This window comes from Miniopterus schreibersii (assembly GCF_964146895.1).
Source record: "Miniopterus schreibersii genome assembly, chromosome: 2".
Lineage (NCBI taxonomy): Eukaryota > Metazoa > Chordata > Mammalia > Chiroptera > Miniopteridae > Miniopterus > Miniopterus schreibersii.
Window position 1 is genome coordinate 149,649,527 of NC_138102.1, and position 22,088 is coordinate 149,671,614.

General features: G+C 37.4%; 1 protein-coding gene across 1 annotated transcript in view; it reads right to left on the reverse strand.

The window, feature by feature from the left end:
* Positions 1–1,669: 1,669 nt before the first annotated feature.
* MUC19 (mucin 19, oligomeric) overlaps positions 1,670–22,088 on the reverse strand; it is a 108,638-nt gene continuing 88,219 nt past the window's right edge. The window contains exons 74-102 of the mRNA XM_081127793.1: positions 21,741–21,827; positions 21,464–21,517; positions 20,524–20,577; positions 20,373–20,426; positions 19,300–19,344; positions 18,854–18,907; positions 18,700–18,747; positions 17,923–17,976; positions 17,351–17,398; positions 17,055–17,108; positions 16,830–16,883; positions 16,438–16,491; positions 16,246–16,299; positions 15,935–15,988; positions 13,358–13,405; positions 13,026–13,079; positions 12,851–12,904; positions 11,835–11,888; positions 11,680–11,709; positions 11,174–11,227; positions 10,409–10,456; positions 8,605–8,634; positions 6,839–6,870; positions 6,589–6,751; positions 6,203–6,240; positions 4,681–4,791; positions 3,674–3,713; positions 2,926–3,034; positions 1,670–2,021 (exon numbers count right to left, since the gene is read on the reverse strand). Coding sequence (XP_080983919.1) covers positions 1,844–2,021; positions 2,926–3,034; positions 3,674–3,713; positions 4,681–4,791; positions 6,203–6,240; positions 6,589–6,751; positions 6,839–6,870; positions 8,605–8,634; positions 10,409–10,456; positions 11,174–11,227; positions 11,680–11,709; positions 11,835–11,888; positions 12,851–12,904; positions 13,026–13,079; positions 13,358–13,405; positions 15,935–15,988; positions 16,246–16,299; positions 16,438–16,491; positions 16,830–16,883; positions 17,055–17,108; positions 17,351–17,398; positions 17,923–17,976; positions 18,700–18,747; positions 18,854–18,907; positions 19,300–19,344; positions 20,373–20,426; positions 20,524–20,577; positions 21,464–21,517; positions 21,741–21,827 — 1,811 coding nt within the window. The 3' untranslated portion in view covers positions 1,670–1,843. The remainder of the gene's footprint in view (positions 2,022–2,925; positions 3,035–3,673; positions 3,714–4,680; positions 4,792–6,202; positions 6,241–6,588; positions 6,752–6,838; positions 6,871–8,604; positions 8,635–10,408; positions 10,457–11,173; positions 11,228–11,679; positions 11,710–11,834; positions 11,889–12,850; positions 12,905–13,025; positions 13,080–13,357; positions 13,406–15,934; positions 15,989–16,245; positions 16,300–16,437; positions 16,492–16,829; positions 16,884–17,054; positions 17,109–17,350; positions 17,399–17,922; positions 17,977–18,699; positions 18,748–18,853; positions 18,908–19,299; positions 19,345–20,372; positions 20,427–20,523; positions 20,578–21,463; positions 21,518–21,740; positions 21,828–22,088) is intronic.

Consider the following 22,088-nt stretch of genomic DNA (forward strand, 5'->3'; position numbering starts at 1 on the left):
ATTCAATAAACTCATTTAAATGTTTGACCAAAGATAGGCTACTTTTTAAGCTGATAATGTTGTATGGCCATCAAATGATGTTATAAATATCCAAATGGCCCTTGGCAGAAAAAAAGTTCCCCATTCTTGGCCTAGAGCAACAAATACTTTTGGGGGGCAGTGTTATCTTGGTCCTCTTGACATTCTTATATAAGTCCCTTTTTCATTCTTTGTTCTTTCACTTCTCTGATTGGATGAACTCCACTCTCCTCTCCTCAAGTTGTGTCAAGGTCTGTAATTCAGAGAAGAGGTTGGAACTGGACATAGAGATTGGAAATCCTCAGTGTATAAACACATCTACCTGAGTGGATGAAATCATCTAAGGAACCTGAATAAAATGAGAAGAGGAACAGAATGCAACTCTGGAGAACTGAAAGTTAAAGGATCAGCAAAAGTGAAGGTGTTATCGGTGGGGTGTCCTCTGCATCCCCACCTGTTGTCTGTGGAAGTGAGCTTCTTGGGCTGCCATGGGAATAAGAATTTCCTGAGGCCCCTGTGAGAGGATGAGATATCGTGGAAAGCTTTATTTCTATGGAATTAAACCCCTGAGTTTCCAAGGTCCCATCTCCCTCTGTCCTGCCTTAAAAAGTCCCATTTTGTCTTCAGCAGGGCTGAGATCAAAACCACTGCCCAGAGCTTCTGCTCAATATTTACATAGCCCAGTCCAGCATCTGGTTAGGTTAGTTTGTGTTCCCAGCTGCAGTCCATTGTGCGTGGAGTTTGCATGGCCCTGGGCCATGCTACTCCTAGGGCCACGCAGCAGCTAGCTCAGGTCACAGAACTAGCTAGTGCAAGGAAGCAGGTGCAAAGCAAGAGAAACGAGAGAGAGAATTCTTTGTCTTGGGAATTTTACCCTTCCAAGATTTCACATGCTTGCAGTGGCTCCACCCCCTAGCCAATGATCTTTGTTCCCAGGTTAGACTGACAGGAAAGTACCTTTCCTATGTCATCCTGACTTTTTGCATGTGCACATTTTCACCTTTATCCAGTCCCTTACCCCAGTGATCTGCAAGGAATGCACCAGTGGTTCCTTATGGAGAGTGTGAAACCTGCAGCTTCCTGGTGAAGCTGCTCAGGTGACCATGCTTCTAATGTGTGGCCTCCCCTTTGTTTTCCTCCTATGTTAATATTAATAACTAGCTAATTACAATGGTAACAGAGGTGTCCACAAAATGGAGCATTAATTAAAAGTGATGAAACAAAAACAGCAAGAAAAGTGATTCAAGAAAGGAATAGTGGAAATGATATTAGACCCTATAGAACGAATTATAAGGAGGCCAATGATGTCCTAAGCAGCAGGAGTTGTACTAGAATGAAAAGGGTGATCTAACTAGCATAGAAAAGTGAGGAAAGAGAAAAAAGACTACATTTTCAGTAAGGTTAACTGTGAAGGGAAAGGACAAAACAGGATAATGGCCTCATCAGATGAAGAGTAGAATATGAATATATTGGAGAGCCATGATATGACCCAGTTTTTCCTTGACTTGCAGAATTCTTAACTATTCACAGCTAAGCACTGCAATTAAAGAACCCAAAATGATTTGTTTATCTTGAGAAATAAAGCATATTAAAAGAAAAGAAAGAATTCTTATGGCTATAAAATAAATACATTTACTTACTAGTTGCTTGCAAAATTATATTTATTTTTCCAGATCCAGTCAACAAAAGAACAAAATGCCTCATAATGAGAACTCACTTTTGGATGGCGATACAAATGTTCTGTTATTCGCAACTGAGGGAGATTATTTTTGTTCACTTGTAAAATAAACACCTGCCTGTTACAACTGGAAAGGTAATGTTAACATTAAGTGGTCTTTGTAGGTTCGTAGCACTTGGGTGAGCAAGTACACTCTGTGATGTGCCTATATCTGTAAGTGGTTGTACTGCCATCAGGACAGTTAAGAATTATATCTCTGTACTCAAAGTTTTCTACTTGGCAGCAAAGGCAGGAATTTTCCAACTGAAAGATATCGTAATTGTACCTAAAAAGAAAATATTCAGTAATAAATATTTGTGGAATGTCTTTGGAAATAAACTGACATCAATGCTCAACTTCTAATTGTTTAAGGGATTTACCAAGCTTCCCAAACAATTTCTTTTTCTCCTACACCTTGTATTGCTTTTTGCCTCACTATAAATTTCTGATGGAGATCGTGATAAGTAGTAGGTAAGATCAAAAGAAAGAAAAAGAAATTAAAAATGGAAATTTAAAATCTCACAATTAGAAATTATGGTGCAAAAAATTAAAACAGATTTTGGAATATACAGCTTAACACCAAATTATTCCCCATAAATTAATTTATATGTGAAAGTGTACATAAAGGAAAAAAATGTAGTATGTTATACCTAAAATGCACGTGGCAGTTTAAAAATACACTTTTAGTAAGAGTATTTGCTTAAGTACTCTCTGTAATCACTGTATGAAAATAAATACATTTGCCATAAATATCTTATGTTTGATACATATAGAAAGCTTCTTCAAAATGATTCATCACTTTTGAAAATGTTTATTCTTCAGGCTTAATATTTTAGATATTAAAGTCCTGATCATTATCTGTTATATAAAAATTTTTCCATGGCCCTGGCTGATATGGCTCAGTTGGCTGGATGTCATCCCCTGACCAAAAGGTTGCCGGTTCAATTCCTGGTCAGGGCACATGCCCCCAGGTTGTGGGCTCAATCCCAGTAGGGGGCGTACATGAGGCAGCTGATCAATGTTGCACTCTCACATCAATGTTTCTCTCCCTCTCTCTCTCCTTTCCTCTCTATCTAAAAATCAATTTAAAAATCTTAAAAAAATCTTTTTTTCATGTAATGTTTTAAAGTTTGATTGCCTTCACAATGTTATAAAATTAACACACAGTACACATTCAAAGAAAAACTCACTTGATGGTCTGCTTGCATTCCCCTATGCATCGTGCCATCTCAAGTCTTTTCCTGCAACCATTGTACTTAACAGTCACATTGACGGGTGAAGCTCTGCAATTAGTATTACCTAAAACAAAACGGATCAGAGAGTCAGAAAGATTTAATATTAACAATTGCTAAGTCTCAGTTTTCTTAACCATAATTAGAGAGTAATAATCAATTCCTTACAATGTTACTGACAAGATTAACTATTTCGGCATCCAGCACAAGGTGGCTGTTTAATACTAAATAAATGTTATCTTATTATTATTGCCATTATCCCTACCATAGGAGAAGGGGTGTGGGGGGGAGGAAACAAGGGAGAAGGGGGGAGTAAAGAAGGAGGGGGAGGAAGACGGAGGGGCATGGATATTTTTGGTATCCATTTTCTCATTGCTGATCATCCTTATGATCTAATATACCAATTTATAGCATAAGCTGCTGATGTTAGGGGAGCAAGCTAAATTTTTTTCCGTGAAAATTAATTAATTTTTTTTGGTAAATATCACTGGTTTTAACTAGGGGGATTGTTGCAATCCACGTGAATAAGTAACTATAGTACATTATGTGCAAATACCCATTGTTAGTTTATGCATATAGATTAGAGTACCTATTGTGTTAAAAACACATAAGATTTTCTCTTAATGATCTGCCATTTTGTTTAAAGAAGCTAATTTTTTTCCGACAGTTTAGATTTCCTCTACATGTGGAGCTTAATTTTACTTACATGTATAGCAACATTTTTTTGAATCATAGACTCTGTCTGCCTATGTGGGTGAAAGAAAAAGAAAAAAGACTGAAAATTTTCTGTATTTTTCTATAAATAATATAACATTTCTTAACTTATTTAAATAGTATCACAAGGGGCAGGGGGAAATGGAACAGATGAACATGTTGATCTCAGATTCAGTGAGCACGGGTGGGAGAGAGTAGCAATAAAAATGAGAGTGAGTAGTTACACTAACTTTTGCAACAGTAGTTTGAAAGGGGAATACAATATTGAAGCCAAATTTTCTTTAAAATAAAATGCAAAGAAATAAAAAATTACTCTTTACTTATTTTAATTGAAAAAATACTTGAATAATGATATTACTACTAGACACTAAGTTTCTCACAGGCAGGAATTTTTACCTTACATATTATTACACTCTTAAACTTATCAATGTCTCAGAATAAAAATACAATAAATGTTGAAATCCAATATTGGAGTTCTAAAATAAAGCTTTAAACTATATTAACAATTACATCTTCAGAGAAAAAAATAAGTTAAGCTTAAACCTTTCTCAATAACTTAAATTTAAGCATTCATTAATACAAAACCCTCACCACACTTGGGTGTCATAAATATAAAGATTGTGGCACAAAGAAAACTCTGAAGGGTACACATATATGGAATTACATGAAGTTTTTGTAGTTTTATAGATAATTATTAACCTGACTCCACAAGCCTTGAAAACAAACTAGGTTTTTTTTGTTTGTTTAAAAATAGCAATATGCTTTCTATAGTAACTAACTTCTAGACTAGCACTAGATTACATTTTATAGAGCCTGCAAACATATCTTTGATATGAAAAATATACATGACAATAAAAGGTGAATGAGATATCTGGAAAGAAATCTACAAGAGGCTATTGGCCAGACACAAACTTTTCCCTATGAAAAAGAAAACAAGTTGTGTTTGCCTTGAATATGAGAAGTGAACCTTGTTGCTTATCACTTGAGAAGATGACTTACCTCTGCGCACCAGGTCTGCTTGGGGCAGTCCTGGACCACCGCACTGAAACCAGTGTCCCGGCAGGTGTAGGAGACACATGGGTTGTTGGAGTCATCAAATGAAGCACCAATCTGGGAGGTGGAGAGAACAAAGTAATTATTCACCTTGATTTCTTTTTTGCCGTTGATAATAAAACCTGAGTAAAAATTGAAATTCATGATGTTTAGTGAATTTCCAGAGGCACTTTCAGCCATTAGGTTAATATATAGGAAAAGGTGGATTGAAAGCCTTCTACTTCCATGAATTACTCAAAGTTCCTCATTGAGAGCACAGAATGTGTCCCGATTCTCAAATTAAGATCATTCTAGCATACAGTCACTCTAGTATAGCTTTTAAGTATTTTCAAGAAAGGTTATTTTATTTGTAGCAGTCAACTGACTGATTTTTATACTCTAAGTTTAAGGGAAAACAAAAAGGAAATCCAAATGGACAAAAAATGGTATAAACTAGGTTTATCACAAATGACAAGTCACATCTTCTATCTTTGCTCATGTTTCTATACTTTTTTTTCTTTTTATTGAATTTATTGGAGTGACACTGGTTAACAAAATTATACAGGTTCAGGTGCATATACTTTTAAGGTTCTCTCAATTGCTTTACAATTAATTTATGTTCAAAATTCAAACACCAGTTTGGGAAATTGTATTTATTTCAGGGCCTTAAACCACAAAATTAACTTTCTAGTAAACTAGAATTTTATTATTTCAATTATTTTGCATATAAATAATTTAGAGGTAAAACATTTTCTTTGTTCTTTAAACATCATCAAATTTTATGTTTAGAAACTGTCATAAATTCTGAAGTCAGGTCATCTTTGGAAACTAAAAAATAAGAAACTAAAAATTGAGTGTGATAAGTGACCCAAATTAAAACTCTCATAGGCTTCGTTTCTGTGTATTTCTTAACATGCTACATATATTTTATTTCAGATGTTTTAATATTTAGTATTACCAGTACAAATGTATTAAAGTCAATTTGAGAATCATCTGTTTTTTATGGCTTCCTGATACTTTTTTTAAGAAGTTAAATTACTTTCCAAAATGCCAAATCACTTGTCAAAAGCCACCTCTGAATATAACTGTATTGCTATATTCACATAATAGGGTTCTAATCTTTGGGGTTTTCTTATTTGATCTCTGACAGTTTAGCCATCTGATCTTTCTGGTTATAATTACAGTTTAACTCTCTTCATTGATTTGAATGTTACAAAGTATGTCTTCTCCATCTGGCAAGGCCCATGGGAAATATTATTCAGAAGCTCCATGGCTAGGTTGTTAATGATCAAGTATATTTTCTCCCTTTGAAGCGACCCATGCTGAGAGTTAACATTTGACATTCCTTTTGAAAACTGAATATAGGGGGGAAAAATGAACAAATTCTGCCCCACCATTACCTATTAAATTTTCTTGTCATAAGCCAAAGAAACCTGCATTTATTCATAATTATATTAATAAAAATAGGGTAAGTAGAAAATGACCTTACCTCATAGTTGGTATTGTTAAATAAACACGTTCTTGGTTCTGAAAAATAAATATATTATTTTACCCTAAAATAAACATTATAATTCCTTTTTATTTATAAAACAGAAATTGTAAAGGGACTGTATTTATCAGTCAATTATAATGTTCTTCCCATAACACCATTGTACCCCTTTAATCTACTGATCATATTCAGAACTGTTAATTCTGACTTTCTCTCATTCCAAAGATAGTAAATTTTAAGAGGCCAATTGCTGATTTTGTTTTATTTGTCACACCTACCTAGCATAGTGTTTGACACATATTAGTAGCTCAATAAGTATCTCCTGAACACATGAGCAAGGAAACGAATATTCGATTCAGTTCAAATAATGTATTATGGATACCCACCACAGTATCCGATTTCACAGCAGGTATCATTATCTTTGAACGTGACAAGTCTCTCTCCAGTTTTGCATGTGGGTAGAGAAGGGCACTCCTTGGGTTTACAGTCTACCACATTAGCATTGGTGCAGGTGCATTTGTGGCAATTAGCAGTCCATATGTCTCCAGCCTACAGAAACAAACCAAGTTTAAACTTCTATTCACATATGGAAGGACAGCAAATTTGTATTAAAGTAGAGAAAAGCTATGTACTTACAGATTTCTCTTCTCCCAGTGGACCATGGCAAACTGTTAACATGAAATGATAAACACTAATTAAATTTGGCAAAATATAACCATCTGTTATTTGTAGATAACCACCAGGTGGCCAGTACTGTAATTAGCACTAGGATTTCAGAGACACAGAATTATACAGGATTGTATGGTGCCTTGAGGTGGAAAAATCATATCCACCTACTTTGAGCAAACTGTCCCTAACAAGCATATGCATATTTTCTATTTTAACAAGCCCCAGAAAACGAGAATTCTTAATTTCTCCTAGCAGTGGGTCAATACATTCTATGGTTACTGTTTTACTCAGTTTTACAGTCTGACTTCTGCCTCCATAACCCTACAAGTCACCAAGACTTTATAGTTACCAGTCTCAAGGGCCTTCTCCGTTTTTTAAGTTCCCTGCATAGCTGACATTTGTAATTCTCATCTTGAAAATATTCTTCCTTCATCTCCTTTTGCCTCCAGTCTTTCCCCTGATACCTTCCTCTCTCTCCACAGTGTCCACTATACTATCAAGTAGATGACTCTCAAACTTCTAGCTCCAGTCCAGACATCTCATGTGAGATGGACCCAGATCTCACTAAGCCCAACAAATAGCATGCTGGCCGATCTGTAAAAACCTTAGACCCAATGTGCACAAAACAGATTGTATCATCTTGCCCCTAAAACCAGTTTCTCATCTAAACTGGCTTCCTCCTGTTAATGACCAAACTATTCTTTTAATCATTTAAGCTTAAAACTTAGGAGTCATTTTGATTCCTTCCTTTCTATCACTTGATATCCAATCTACTGCAAAATCCTGTATCTTCAGCCTCCCTTGAATCCCTTCCTTTCCTCCTACTTGCTGTATAATACTCAAGGATCTTCTTATCATTGATGTAGCATACTCTGGCTTTTTCAAGGGTTACCCTGATTCAGATATCTTCCTGATTTAGTTAATTTTCTATACTGTAGTTAGGATAATTTTCATAAAGCCTAATTTTCATCTCATCATTTCTTTGATTAAAAACTTTTGACATCCCCTTATAGTCTTGTAAAATATTATTTATTTTATCATTCTAGCTTCTGGGTTTTGCTGTAATGTGACTCCAATCTACTTTCTCAACCTTGTCTTACGTCTTTCATTTACATACCCTAGACTAGTCTGCATATTGTTCTCAAATTACAATTCTGTTACATATTTTACATCTTTTTACTGTGAAATATATTCTCAGCCTTACGTAAAAATTGTCTATGTTTTTTTGAAAACCTCCCACCTCCCACTATATTCTAAGGTCAGAGAATGATTTTTTGGGTAACATTTACCACTTTCTACAACACACATCACTTTGGCTTGAAAATAGTAGGAACTCAAAGCTCTCTAAAATTATCGAACTCTGTTTAGCCTTAATATTTCCCACTACAATTCAGCTCTCAAAAAAGCTCAAATTATCTTGTTTAAAAATACTACCAAGTGACAATATTTTGATCAAGATAGAATATAATTATATGAAACACTTTATTTAGTAGGTAAACTATTTTGATTGATAACATTTGTTTGGTTTGGCTTCATTAGTTTGGGGGGGGAGGGGGAAGCCAGGCCACCATTCACTGTTTATTTGGTGAATAAAAGCTAAATTCATCTACTTTAAGTTTTCCTATTCTATAACATTATCATAGCTAGTGACTTTTATTGGAACGACCTCTGAAATTTGATTTATAAGAATCATTAATGCAGAACGATTGAATTTCAAGTGCAGGTATTCTTACCTGGAGGTGGTGGAAATGGTGCTGGACATCCTGTATACAAACAGACAACTCATATTAGTCCCTAAAGTTGTTAGAATAGTTTTTGGGTAAACAGAGTTATCTCATTGTTGAAAATAATTGGCTACATTGCTAGTCTTACAAACAGACACATTCCTATCTATCTTCCTTTTCTGTTCCTCATAGCATTTGAAATTCCACCATTAGAGAGTATTCCCTTTGGATCTCAAATTTTAATGAGAGGGGTATATGAGAATCTGAAGGAGAAATGAGAAAACATCACGGTAAACTTCTTTTCAAAATTTTCTTGGAAAACAATTCCGATGAATAGAACAATGAAATATACAATCAAAAAAGGAAAAACCCGGCCGGGCATGGCTCAGCAGTTGAGCATCGACCTGGGATCCAGGTGATCGGGGTTTGATTCCCGGTCAGGGCACATGCCCGGGTTGCAGGCTCGATCCCCAGTCGGGGGCGTGCAGGAAGCAGCCCATCAATGACTCTCTCGTCATTGATGTTTCTCTCTCCCTCTCCTTTCTTCTCTCTGAAATCAATAAGGATATATTTAAAAAAAAAAAAAAAAAAGGGAAAAGAATAATTTCTTATTATATAGGAAAAATATAATTATTTTTAGTTACTTACTTATTTAACCCTTTAAGAACTTTTATCTTCTTTTTGTCTTCTTGAATTACTTCAGTCTTGCTCTACCTCCACCCCCACCAAATGCTTTAAACTGGTGATATGTTTCTTTTTGAGGCTTTGCATATTGCATATTTTGGTCAACCCAACAATTTACTGATAAATTTCAAATTCTACTTTCAAACAATTAAAAATCAGATTAATACTTTTACTCTACCTACTAGGTAAAAAGTCTGGCCTAGAAGCAAGAGCATATTTAAGAGGAACTTAAAATTTCTGCATGTTTCAGTAGAGGGATGACAACAAATAATAGGTACAGAAAAACAGAAAAGAAATTAAAGATGTGGGAGTTTGGGGGATCAAAAGTCTCTCTTTACTGAGGGAGGCTAGGCTAATGCCCAACTAAGGTTAGCAGAGTAGCAGAAACCAGCAGTAGGAGAGAGTGATGATCAGTTAGACATAAATACAGCAGAAAAATCTTCCCTGAACCAGAATTCCAAGGGTTCAATGAAGAAATTTGTAGGAAGAAACATAAAGAACAATCTCTTAATCTCCACCTTGTTATCAGAGTAATTTCTCTAAAACATCTATCTGATCATATTAGTCTCTTAATAAAATTCTTACAAGGATCCCATTTAGTGTAACGATTAAAGTCTTGCTTAAGTTTGGAAATAAGGTTCTTCATTAACTTCCCTCTACTTACCTTTTCAATATCATTTCTTCCCTGAACCTCCTACAATCATCACCAATATCTGGTTGACTCCTGAACTCACTCATGCTGTCTTGTGTTTCTGTCTTCTCAAGGGCAGTTTAGTAGAACTCCCTTCTCACCTCAGCCAATATTAAACCCAATCATATCTTTTCTGATCCCTTCATGCAACAGTGCCAACTCATAGGTGGAAATAAACACTCTCCACTCGCTGAATCCTGAGACCATAATTGTTGTACATGTTTATGGGCTAGCGTTAAACACACTCTAAAGATAGTTTCTGTGCCCATAATAATCTCCCACCACCCCCTACTCTCACACAAAGCAATAAAATGTCAAGGGCTCTATTTTATTGATGTTCTTGCTATTAGTGGCTGCCATAGATTCTAATACATATAAGGTATTAAAGAAATGTTAGTTGAATAAGTAATAAAGAAATTATAATTTTCCCATACTGACCTGTTTTATTTCCAATTTCCTGGTTTCCTGTTGTTACTACAGTGGTTTCTGAGGGGGAAATAAAAGGATGGTATTTTATTTATTAGAATAACATATGCATATCAAGTCTATGTGTCACATAAATTCATGCTCAAGGGAAGCTTTGTGTGGAATAGACAATTCATCACAGTACATTTGGGTCATTTTATTTTATCTGGGTAGGACACTTTGGGGCTTTTTTGTATCCCCTTTCTTAGAGCATTTACTTTAGAAAATTTACAATTGTAAATTCTTTCTCTGCTTCTTTGAGATGCAAATATTCCTCCAGCTCTGGCCAGTTTTATAACCCAGGAATGTCTTTTTCAAGGATCTGGGAGTCACCCCTTTGACAAGTAATTATCAAGAAGAATAGCACTCTTATCTCCCTTGTCTCTAGGAATGTAGAAGTCTAATTTCATTCTATAAGGACCAATTAGAAAACACTTAGGCCAACCTTTCCTCTAATGTCAGCCCTCCAGTACTTTTCCACTATTTCACTCCAGCCTTCTGTTTCAGCAGAGTTGAGTTCAAAATCTCACCTTTATTGCAGTGGTCTTCACCCTTATTGCAATAACCTTATATAAAGTCTTTCTTGCCTATTTAAGTCCATCGGGAGCAATTTTTCTTTTACAGTTTAAGTTGGATATTCATTTAAAGAAATAAATATTGGTTATCTGAAGCACTTGGATGTCAAGGGAGACAAATGTTTAGTATGTAAACTTCATTTGAGTCAGTCATTTCAATTACCTGGGCTGGAACTTTCTGGGATACCAGTATTTCTACTTGATACTATAGTAGTACCTACAAAGGCAAATGAAGAACATTTTATTTCAGACACACCTCTTATCACTATTTTCAAAGATCAACAGCAAAGAGAGAAAGGAAATCAGATGAAAGGCTGGGCCAATGCTGCAGCTAGTCCAGGGGGTACCTTTGTGAATTACAAAAACACCCCCTTGGGCAGATGAGGCCTCATGGATTTACACCTTGTAGGGATGTTGGCTGGATTTTAGCCCCTAATCCTCTGCTTAGTAGGTTCCCATGTTCACCCTTACAAACTTACTGGGAGCTCTGGTCTGAGCTCAAAAACTCAGAGCAAGAAGACAACTTTCCATGGCTGGAAAAGAACATTTTTAATGAGAGTCTACCCTATTTCCTGGGCCTTTATCTTTACCCTCAATAATCCCCTATGTTGGGTCAAAGGCATGGGAGTCATTAATGAGAAGGCAACAGTTTGAATCACTGACACTTACTTGTTTGCATTCCAACTCCAGTGGTAGCCCCTAAAAAAGGCAAACAAGAAGGGGGTCAGGACTGCTCTGTTGATGCTACAACTGTCAGTTCCAGAGAAGGGCTTTTATTTTTCTAAGCTTAGCTACTTAGAACCAATTACTAAATATTTATTTGCCTGTGTTGAAACTTTCAAAAATAACTGTTGTGCCAGAGGCTATCCCAGTGGTACCTGTAATAAGGAGAAAGGATGAGCCTTACAAAGGCTTTCTCACCCTAAGAAGAGTGTGGTATTAAAGAGTGTTTCTGTTTCTCTGAAGCAATAAAAAGCAGTTTAACAAATTTTCTTGCACCATGTTAAGCCATGCTTATTGTTCAATGCACTTTCTAATACTTGCATATTGAAAGAAAATATGAGGGAAAGAGTCCCAATTGCCTCATAGATCTTATTTCTCTAGATCTAGAATCATCTAGAATCTAATTACTAAATTAGGGAATATTTGTCTTATAGTCACATGATTTTCTTCCAGCGACTTACCTTTCTGGTTCTCCAATGGAAGAAATCAAACAAACAACAAAAAAACTGTATCTAAACTTATGATCAAGGGTTAGGCATCTCAATGAACACTTTAATTTACAAATTTACTAGCTAGCATCCATTGTAGTGATCTCTGCTACTTTCTTGGCTACCGGTGACTATCACTAATACTGTGGAATTGCTTGACAAAAAAAAAAAGAATAAAGTTAAAAAAAAAAAAGTGTCTGCTCGGCCAGCATGGCTCAGTGGTTGAGCGTTGAGACCCATGATCCAGGAGGTCACAGTTCGATTCCCAGTCAGGGCATGTGCCCAGGTTTCGGGCTTGACCCCCGGTGGGGTATGCAGGAGGCAACGGATCAATGACTTTCTAGCATCATTTTTTTCTTCCTCCAGTACTGATGTTTCTATCTCTCTCTCCCTCTCCCCTTCTCTCTCTGAAATCAATAAATACATATTTTTTAAAAATAATGTGTCTAGAGAATTACAGGTATGGAATATTCTCTAGGAAAAATCAGGGCACTAATCTAGATAAGTCTTGGGATCTGTTATTAAATTAAAAGCAACCACTTTCCAGCCATGCTCATTTTTATTCACAATCAGTATGTAGTAAATTCAAACTGAAAAGTCATTGAGAATCGAAATCCAGCGAAACTCACCTGATGAAATCCCTGCTTTAGTGGTTCCAACACCTTTGCTTGAAGATGTGCCTCCTGTAAGAGCAAAGGAGGAAAAATTGAGAAGATTGAGGGTTTGTGAATATGAAAATGACAAGACAGTGTTCAACCTTGTCCCTAGAGACACTTCAAGAATTCCCTTGGCTGCTTGAATTACCTGTTGTAAAACCTCCAGGTGAGGACGCAGGACCAGAGCTCGTCCCAGTGATTCCTGGAGTGGGCGAGAGGAGAAGAGGCGGGGGATGTGTAGCAATGTCTTTCTTACTGGATGGAGATCACGATTTAGGAAAAATCTATGTGCTTCTATGATGGAATATAGTCCTTCCCTAGATTTCCTTGCCCCAGAAGGTGAAATAAACATATTTTTTTCATGCTCTATTTTATTCCCTGTGGTAAACTCCAGTCTTCAGGGATCCTTCTTTTCTGGAATTAGTATCATGGACATGGGTGCCTTCCCCACCCTCACCTTTTTTGCTTCCCCATGCTTACCTGTTTCACTTCCAGTAGCTTGGCTCTCTGGATTTATGTTGGTGACTCCTGAAGATTGAAAAAGATGGACAAGAATAAGAATCTTACATTTTTAATTAATTATAGCAACACAGTTCTTTCTAATTTCAAAGTTTTATAACTATAAGTCTAGGCTCTCTGAAAACAAGTTGGATTCAAAAGCACACGTGTCCCCAGAAAATTCTGGTTGATCCTGTTTGATTTCAGATTCTGAATCCTCAAATTTACAACCAGTATGGTCTACTGGGTCACATCCCAGAATGTCAACATTCTGACTTATGGGCTTGACTTATTTCAAACTGACAATTATTGAGCCCAAATTCTTTCTCTTTTTAGGCTCCTTTGCCTTGGACTACCCCTTAAAGACTAAAGAATCATGTTTTAATTTCTTTGTCTTCTCATCTCACTCTGTGTGTTTGCTCTACATAAACTCACCAGTATCCACAGTTTCAAATATCATTTGTAAGCAAATGACTGACAAATCCACATCTCCAGTGCAGGCCTCTCTCCTGTGCTCTAGTTGTGCTTCTCATTCCTGCTGAGCATATTACTTGGATACCTCAGAGGACTTTAAACTCAAACTCAAAATTTGACTTCAGTATATTTTCTATCAGTTATCATTTTTTTCTTCCTCCAGTATAATCCCAAATTTTGTGGACAGCACTACCATCGATCCCCCCAGGTAACCAAACCATGAACTAGAACCCAACTAAACTTCTTCCTCTTGTTCATCTCCCAGCACCACACACTAATCATTCCAAATTGTCAACACATTGCTCATTCCTCTGCCCTGTGTTTCCCCACATTACTGCCTTTTTCAGTCTCTACTCACGTCTTACTTTAACAGCTGCAAACTGGATGACATACCTCAACTACTACTCTCTTTCATACCAATCTTCTAACTTATGTCTAGTTAATCTTCCCAAAAAGCAAACCTGTGCATGGTAATCATCCTACTAAAAACCTTTCAATTATTCCCTACTGTCCATGGATTTTGTTTCAATTTTTTGGTCATAACTAAATCCCTATGTTATAATACTGTCATTATGCAATATAAAATTGATGGGTGACCCCCTTTTTTTTCTCACTTCAGGAAATTTCTGTCGTAATCTTGCTATGTAGAGGCTCCAAATAATCTCCAAGCATCCTCATTTGCTGTGCTCTTTCCTGAACTATTTTATACCCCTACTCTTCTTAATAGAATAAATATTTTTCTCCTTGATGATTTTCATTGAGTAAGCAAAAAAATCTTAATATGAATATGATACTAGTACCTATGAAGACAAGTAGGGAAATATTTTAACAAAAATAATACGCCTGTCCCCATTAAGGAGTCTAGCGCTGGGAAGATATGTCCTAATAAAGATGCAGCTGATGAAATCTTTAGTCCAGGAAATTCTAGTGCATTAAGATGGTCAACCCCAACTGGCTCAAAATAGTGTTCAAATAAAAAGTTTTCTCATCTTCTGTCAATAGCAACATCCTCCTAGTAATCAATTAAAATCAACAGTCCTACAAAGCCATGACTGATCTCTTTGTATTCTACTCCCAGGGGTATTACTACTTAGTTGTGAAATTGTGTTCCCTTGGAGTATAAAAGAAAAAAATTAAGGTGGCTTTAAACAATTCCATAATCTGGAAAGTATTTTATGTTGTGATAGAAGACATATTCCTGTAGAAGATGGCTTTTTGCCTGAGATACTAAAAGAGAGTACAGGTCAGTAACATTGACTATCCCAGGCTGGAATTTTCAGCAAGTGTGGTGAAAAAAGAATACCAGTGGAAGTTGAAATAGAAATGAAAATAAGATTGAGAGAGAATGATAGATTGTGAAATTGAGTGAGAGAGAGAGAGAGAGATCTAGCAAAAATAGCAAAGACTTTTTTTTTTGCCCTGAGAATATCATGGACTTGGATAAATTCATGTTTCTTATGAGTAGTAAAGGGGCTTCTTCATGCAAAGAAAAATAAATACCATGTTTCCCCATACACTGTCATTTTCCCCAAACCAATAAATATTAGGTGAAAGTCTCATTCTTGAGCCCCTTTTCTATGGTTTAATGATTTAAACAAAGAAAAGTGATTTTACTTCCTATGACTTGGCTTCTTGTTGCTTCAGTGGAGACTCCTTGGTGGTGTGTATTGGGGAGGGCTGGGGGGGTACAAATTTTTTAAAAAACAAACAATTTTAATTTGTTGGGACCTTAGTCATGAGGATAAAGCCATGAGAATATTTTTTGTTTTTTAAATTCTCACCCGAAGACATGTTTTTATTGACTTAGAGAGAGAAGGAAAGAGAGAGGGGGGAGAGAGAGAGAGAGAGAAGGAGAGACAATGAGAGAAACAGTGATGTGAGAAACATCAATCAGTTGCCTCCCGTAAGTATCCCGACTTGGGATCAAATCCACAACTTGGGTGTGTGCCCTGACCGGGAATCAAACCTGCAACCTTTGGGGTGTATGGGATGAGACTCCAACCTACTGAGCAACCTAGACAGGGAGAGAATGGGTTTTATATGCAAGAGAATCCCAAGATGGATGAATTAAACATATCTACTAACCAGGACTGGAACTCCAGGGGCCCCTGGAAACTCCAGCAGACCCTAAAGTAGTACCTGCAAAGAAAGGCAGGAGAGAGAAAAGACTGAGAGCTATGTATTATTCTTAGCTTTATAAAATCACATCTAAAAGGCTGGTGTATGGAAAAAATAAATCTGAAGAACAAGGCCCGTCTTATTGACCTGACATATTTTTTCTTCAAATAGGTTATAAAACCCTATCTCAGCCATCTTCTCACTCGTTTAATCAACTACCACAGACTCAAACAGAAAACCATTGAAAATCCAAATGGCTGAAAGAGCAAACCACTTACCAGTTATCATTCCAGCTCCAGGGGTAGTTCCAACTTCTGCAGAAGTTGCAGTCTCTGAGAATAAATAGGCGAGAGTGGTATAGGATACAGAAATTTAGGAAAATATGTAACAGTATTACTTTATGGAAAATTCCTATGGCAGACATCAGGTCTCTAAAGGTCATATGGATCTTCAACTTTTTCATCACTCACTTGTGTGGGAGCTCCCAGGGGCGACGGTTGTGCCAATAGTGACCCCAGTGGTAACTGAAATCACAAAAGGAGAGAATCAATTTGTGAATTCTCTTTGGCTTACAAGTAGGATTTAATTTAGAACCAATTAAGGGGATTTCTTAATGAACTAGGAGGTTTATATCAGGAATTTTCTTGCCTTAACTGATACATCATGTATGGTTTCTATTATGCCATTTTACTACAAATATACAAAGTAAAGGGAAACTTACATGGGATAAAGTACTAACATCCTGACAATTCGTGCTCCAAAAGAGATTTAGGTAGAGTAGTATTTCCACTAAGTTCATTATAGCCAATGTAATTTACTTTAAGATGAAGAGAAAAATCATTATCTGACTTCTAGTGCTTACCTTTTTTAATTTCACCCTCAGTGGTTCCACCACTTTCCAAAGAAGTTGTGGCCCCTAAGGGAAAGATAGAAAGGATAAGAGGAAGTAATGCCACTGAGAAAAGTTTGTTGGTATCCCCTGGGCACGGTAGGGAATATGTGTGTTTGGGTGAAGGAGCTGATGGCGTGGGGGGCAGGATACCTCATTACTGACGTTCCTTATATTCCCTATTAGATTATTATTTACCTGTGTTGGAACTTCCAGGTGCAACTGTAGTGCTAGAGACCACACGAGTGGTGCCTAAAGAGAGAAAAAGAAAATGCAAATAGGATACATTTACCCTCCTGAGAAGGGCATAACCAACAAAAAAACTGTCTGTGACTCAAAAGAAGACATTTCTTGGGGTTGTTCTGTCAAAATGAGGTGCAGTCTCCATTTTTACATTCAGGGCCACCATAACTACATAGGCTCATGGTCTAGTCTTGATAAATTGTTTCCCTAGGATTAACTATCCCAGGTTTCTGGGTCTTTCTCATGTTTACCTGTTTTACTTCCAGAACTTGGCCTCTCAGGTATGCCAGTGGTAGCTCCTAATAACAAGAAATAGAAACAATATTTGCGTGAGTGTATTTAACTGTATTTGATGAATAAATTCATACTATTTGAAATCTACAATTTGATAGGCCTAAATTTCCAGAGTTACTTGCATCACCTCTTGTTTCCCTAAATAGAACTATATGGACATATATTGCCTCCACCTCTCACCAGGGTAATAGCTTGAATGTCAAAAGGGGAGACCCTTCTGCACACCCCTGTTGAGAATTACAGTATAAGGTTTGCCGAAGAGAAATAATATGGTCTTCTTAAGTATAAGTTTCCTCTAACAAATGTCCCTGTGAAGAGGCAAATGCAGAGTGTGAATTAGCAGGAACTCGAGAGTTGCCAATTCCACTTTCATTGGTTAGGATTCCTTCTATGGAAATTTTAGCTTCTGAGAGTGAAAAGAAAGATAGTGAGGGCTAATGGAAACTTCTAATAAAAAGGTACTGTGTGCTATTTCTCCAGAGCTAGCCCCAGGAAAGAAATTAGAGCATGTGTTTCCTCGGTGATTCACCTGTGTTGGAACTTCCAGATGAGCTGGTACTTCCAGGGGCCACTCCAGTAGAACCTTAAAGCAAAATCGAATGGCAACACTGTATAATTTCATTCCCATAATAAGAAGAGTATATTCTAGAATAGGATGAGGAAACTACAGAATTCTTTTTTATGTAAATAGACTATTCTCAGGAATAGCTTGTTCCAGAGTTATTTTATGCATTTTCTAATGTTATATTTCATTCTGAATATAAATTTGTTGGAGGGAAGGTACAATGTGGGGTGGTAGTGGGGAGTCTCAAAGATAACATTCCTTTCTCTAGGACCAATGTTAGATAAACAACGGTATTTTCCTTTACTTAACTGTTTGAATGTCAGTGACTAGGCTACTAGATTCTCCTAGAAAAAGAAATAAAGCAGGATTGCCTGTTGAATTTTTATTTGGGTAGCGTATTGGTGCTGTAGAAATTTTAATGTTCTAGAAAAGTTTAGACATGTAGTAAAGAAATCTAGTGATGTTGTGTAATAGTAGTATAGTATCATGGTTAAGACGGACTTTGGAGCCAGACTGCCTGAGTTGAAATCTGCTGTTTATTTGCTGTGTGACCTTGGGAAAGTTGGTTAATATCTCTGAGCCAAAGACTTTCTCATCTGTAAAAAGAATAGGACCTCATAGTTTGGAGCGAGGGATAAAAGAAATAATAATGAGAAGTGTGTATGTAGAATAGTTAGTGCTCAAAAGTATTAGCTTTGATGCCACTGAAAAGTGGAGATGTTAGGATGCCTTTGAGCTCACCTGGATTGATTCCTGTGGTTCCACTGCCTGTAGAGGGTGCTGTAGCTTCTAAGAGAAGAAAGGTAGAAAAATGTGAGCTAAAAAGCATTTAGCATTCTGAGAAAAGTTAAGGGTGTAGTTTTCTCAATGATAGTACTCCACCTGGCTGGCTCACCTGTGTTTGAACTCCCAGGTTGAAGTGTAGTGCCAGAAGCTACCCTAGTGGTACCTGCAACAAAAAAAGATGATTAAGTCTGGTAATTTGGAATACTAGGAAAAGATATTGGAATAGTATTTTATTATAGCAGCCCTAAAAGAGAAATTAAATAAGGGAAATTTCCTTCTTGTTAACCTGCCTGTGTTAAAACCTCCAGATGTAACAGTCATTCCAGAAAACTCTTCAGTGGTACCTAAAATGCAAAAAGTAAATAGGACAATAGAGTATTTCCTCCCCAGTCCATCTCGGCAGCATCGATATGGTCCTAAAACACTGGGAGCCCTTTCTTGAAGACACTCTTCTCTGAAGAAAATGAAAACCTAACAACTTCATAGTATTTTATTTCCCAGGTTTCCCTTTCATTATGTAGTAACAGGTGAAACAGGGCTTTAAATGTCTCTTACTGATTTCATTTCCCGGGACAGATCCACCGGTCGTTCCAGAGGTGTCTAAGGGAGGGAATAAAGCATGGTTTTAATCTTTATAAGTAATAGTCTTTGATATGACTAAGAGCATTTTGATAATCAGTTGCCTTCATGAAGCTTGGGAGTCAGGGGACATAAAAATAAACAATAAACAGCCCTAGCTGGTTTGGCTCAGTGGTTAGGATGTTGGTCTGTGGGCTGAAGGCTCCCGGGTTCAGTTCTGGCCAAGGGCACATGCCTCAGTTGCAGGCTCGATTCCCAGTCCCAGTCCGGGCATGCAGGAGGCAACCAATCAATGTGTCTCTCTCATATCGATGTTTCTCTCTCCCTCTCTCTCTCTCTCCCCACTCCCCCCCCCCCCCGCCTTTCCATTCTCTGAAAAGCAATGGGAAAAATATCCTCAGAGGAGGATTGAAAAATAAATAAATAAACATTATGTATAAGTAAATGAGAAGATGATAGAAAGTGGCAAGCAGGGTAAGGAGGATTGGAAGTACTGGGGGATTGAGATATAGGCAATGCACACTTATACCCTTTCTTTCAGAGGGGGAAAAAAATCTCTGTAAGCCAGAATACTGACAGACTGGCTGAGACATCTGAGGTTTTGGGATTTCCAAGCAGAATAATTATCAGATTGATATCATATCATACAATGTGGCCTCAGAGAAGATGCAGGTCCCTCCCTCCCACTCCTTCCCATTTGTTTGTTCACTGCAGCAACCCAAACAGACAAAAGATGAGAGCCCGGAGGCTTCACACTAAGAAGTTCACTTATTTGTGGAATCTAAAAAACTTAATCAACTAATGGACAGAAATGATTCAGTGACATGGAAGCATTGAGGAATCTCAGAGGGAAGGAGGGGGGAGGGTGGGTGGAGGGGGAGAGATTAACCAAAGAACTTAGATGCATATATGCACAACCCAAGGACATGGACAATGGTGTGGTGAGGAACTGAGGAGGGGGGCAGAATGGGGTGGGGTTGAATGGGTCAACGTGGAGAAAAAGGGACATGTGTAATATTTTGAACAATAAAAAACAAAAAGAAGCTTACCTCCTGGCAGTCTTCCTTGGGTAGTCCTACTGCTTCCTGTGTGAGTTGTAGCTTCTAAGAGAAGGAAAAAAAAAAAGTAAAGAATGGAGGTGTAAACAGGACAAACTAGATGGGCTACATCTCTTAAGGGGACACATTCCGAATTCCAGACCTGTGCTGGCACTTCCAGGTTTCAGAGTTTTGCCAGAGGTGCCCTCGGCTGTGCCTGAAATAAGAAGGATTATGGTCACTAGGTCAATTCATCGTCCATCAAAAAATGGTCATGAGCCTGGCTAGGTGTGGCTCAGCGGTTGAGCATCGACCTAGGATCCAGGCGATTGGGGTTCAATTCCCGGTCAGGGCACATGCCTGGGTTGTGGGCTCGATCAATGACTCATCATTGATATTTCTGTCTCTCTCTCTCCCTCTCCTTTCCTCTCTCTGAAATCAATAAAGATATATTTAAAAAAAAAAATGGTCATGAGCTCTTTTAAAAAACAACCATAACATTGTCTTTCCCAAAGTAAATTTATTTCTCTGGACTCCTTTGTTTCAAGTCCATCCATAGATAGCCCATGAAACATTTTATTCCCTCAGCAAATTTGTAGAGAAAGTCCACCACCACTGGATCTCTCTTCTAAGGCTGAGTGAGAGGGAGACAGATCTGCATGCAAATTACCTATAAAACTGTCAGGGAATGGGCCCCATGAGTCCCTGATGAAGTGTCCTTAGAGCATAGGGCAAGGTTAAAAATTTGAATTATCTAAACTGAATTCATTGATGTCAAGTATTAATCATCTGTTAATTTTTTCCCCAAATTCAAATTATGGGGAATTCAAAGAGCTTTGATGTACCTCAGACAAAAATTTTTATTGGGAAGTTACTGGAAAGTACAATTAGTGCCTTAAAAGTGCTCACTTGTACGTATTCCAACTCTTGTTATTCCACTACAGAAAGAAGAGGAAAATAGGACAGAGAGGAAAATAGGACAGAGATCATTGAAAACTATTTAAGGACCACAGAAAGGCTGGGTAGTTCTCCCACACAGGATCACAATTGAAGAGGAATCTCATCAAGACAAACAAATATTCCCTGACACTTTGTTGACCCACCTGTGCTGGAACTGCCAGGGACAACAGTTGTGCCAACAGTTAGCCCAGGGGTGCCTGAAACACAAAAGGTTTGAGATCTTCCTGGTGACTCCCATGTGTCTCCTAAGGAACTGCCTCTAGAAGGAATCTAGGTGTATTTTTGTGTATCTAAGGGCCCTTTCACTACTTCCTGATGAGGTGACAATCATATACCTTTCCTGTTACCCATATCAATACGAAAGTAGTAAAAATAGTAATATTCCCAAAATAAGGCACCCTCCACAGACATTCCACTCACTTAAAATGAAGAAAGTGGGTGGGTTTCTTCCAGGTTCACCTGTCACACTCCCAGTTGCTCGGCCTCCTGATACTGCAATGGTGCCAACTATGGGAGGAAAACCAGAAAATTATTTGACTGTGCCAAAAAAACACTGACTATCATTATTGCTCTTTTGAGCAAGAGAACCTGTATATAGCATAGGTTTGCTTAAGAGTTCACACTGCTTTCTCTTCTATCCAGGTATATAATATTTCTCAGCTCCTCTGACATCTGAGTGATGTGTATGCCATCAAAGAGGAAACCTCTCATGGGGATTTCACCAATAGCCCCTTCCTAAGTTACAGCTGTGAGGCCTGAGAAGGTATT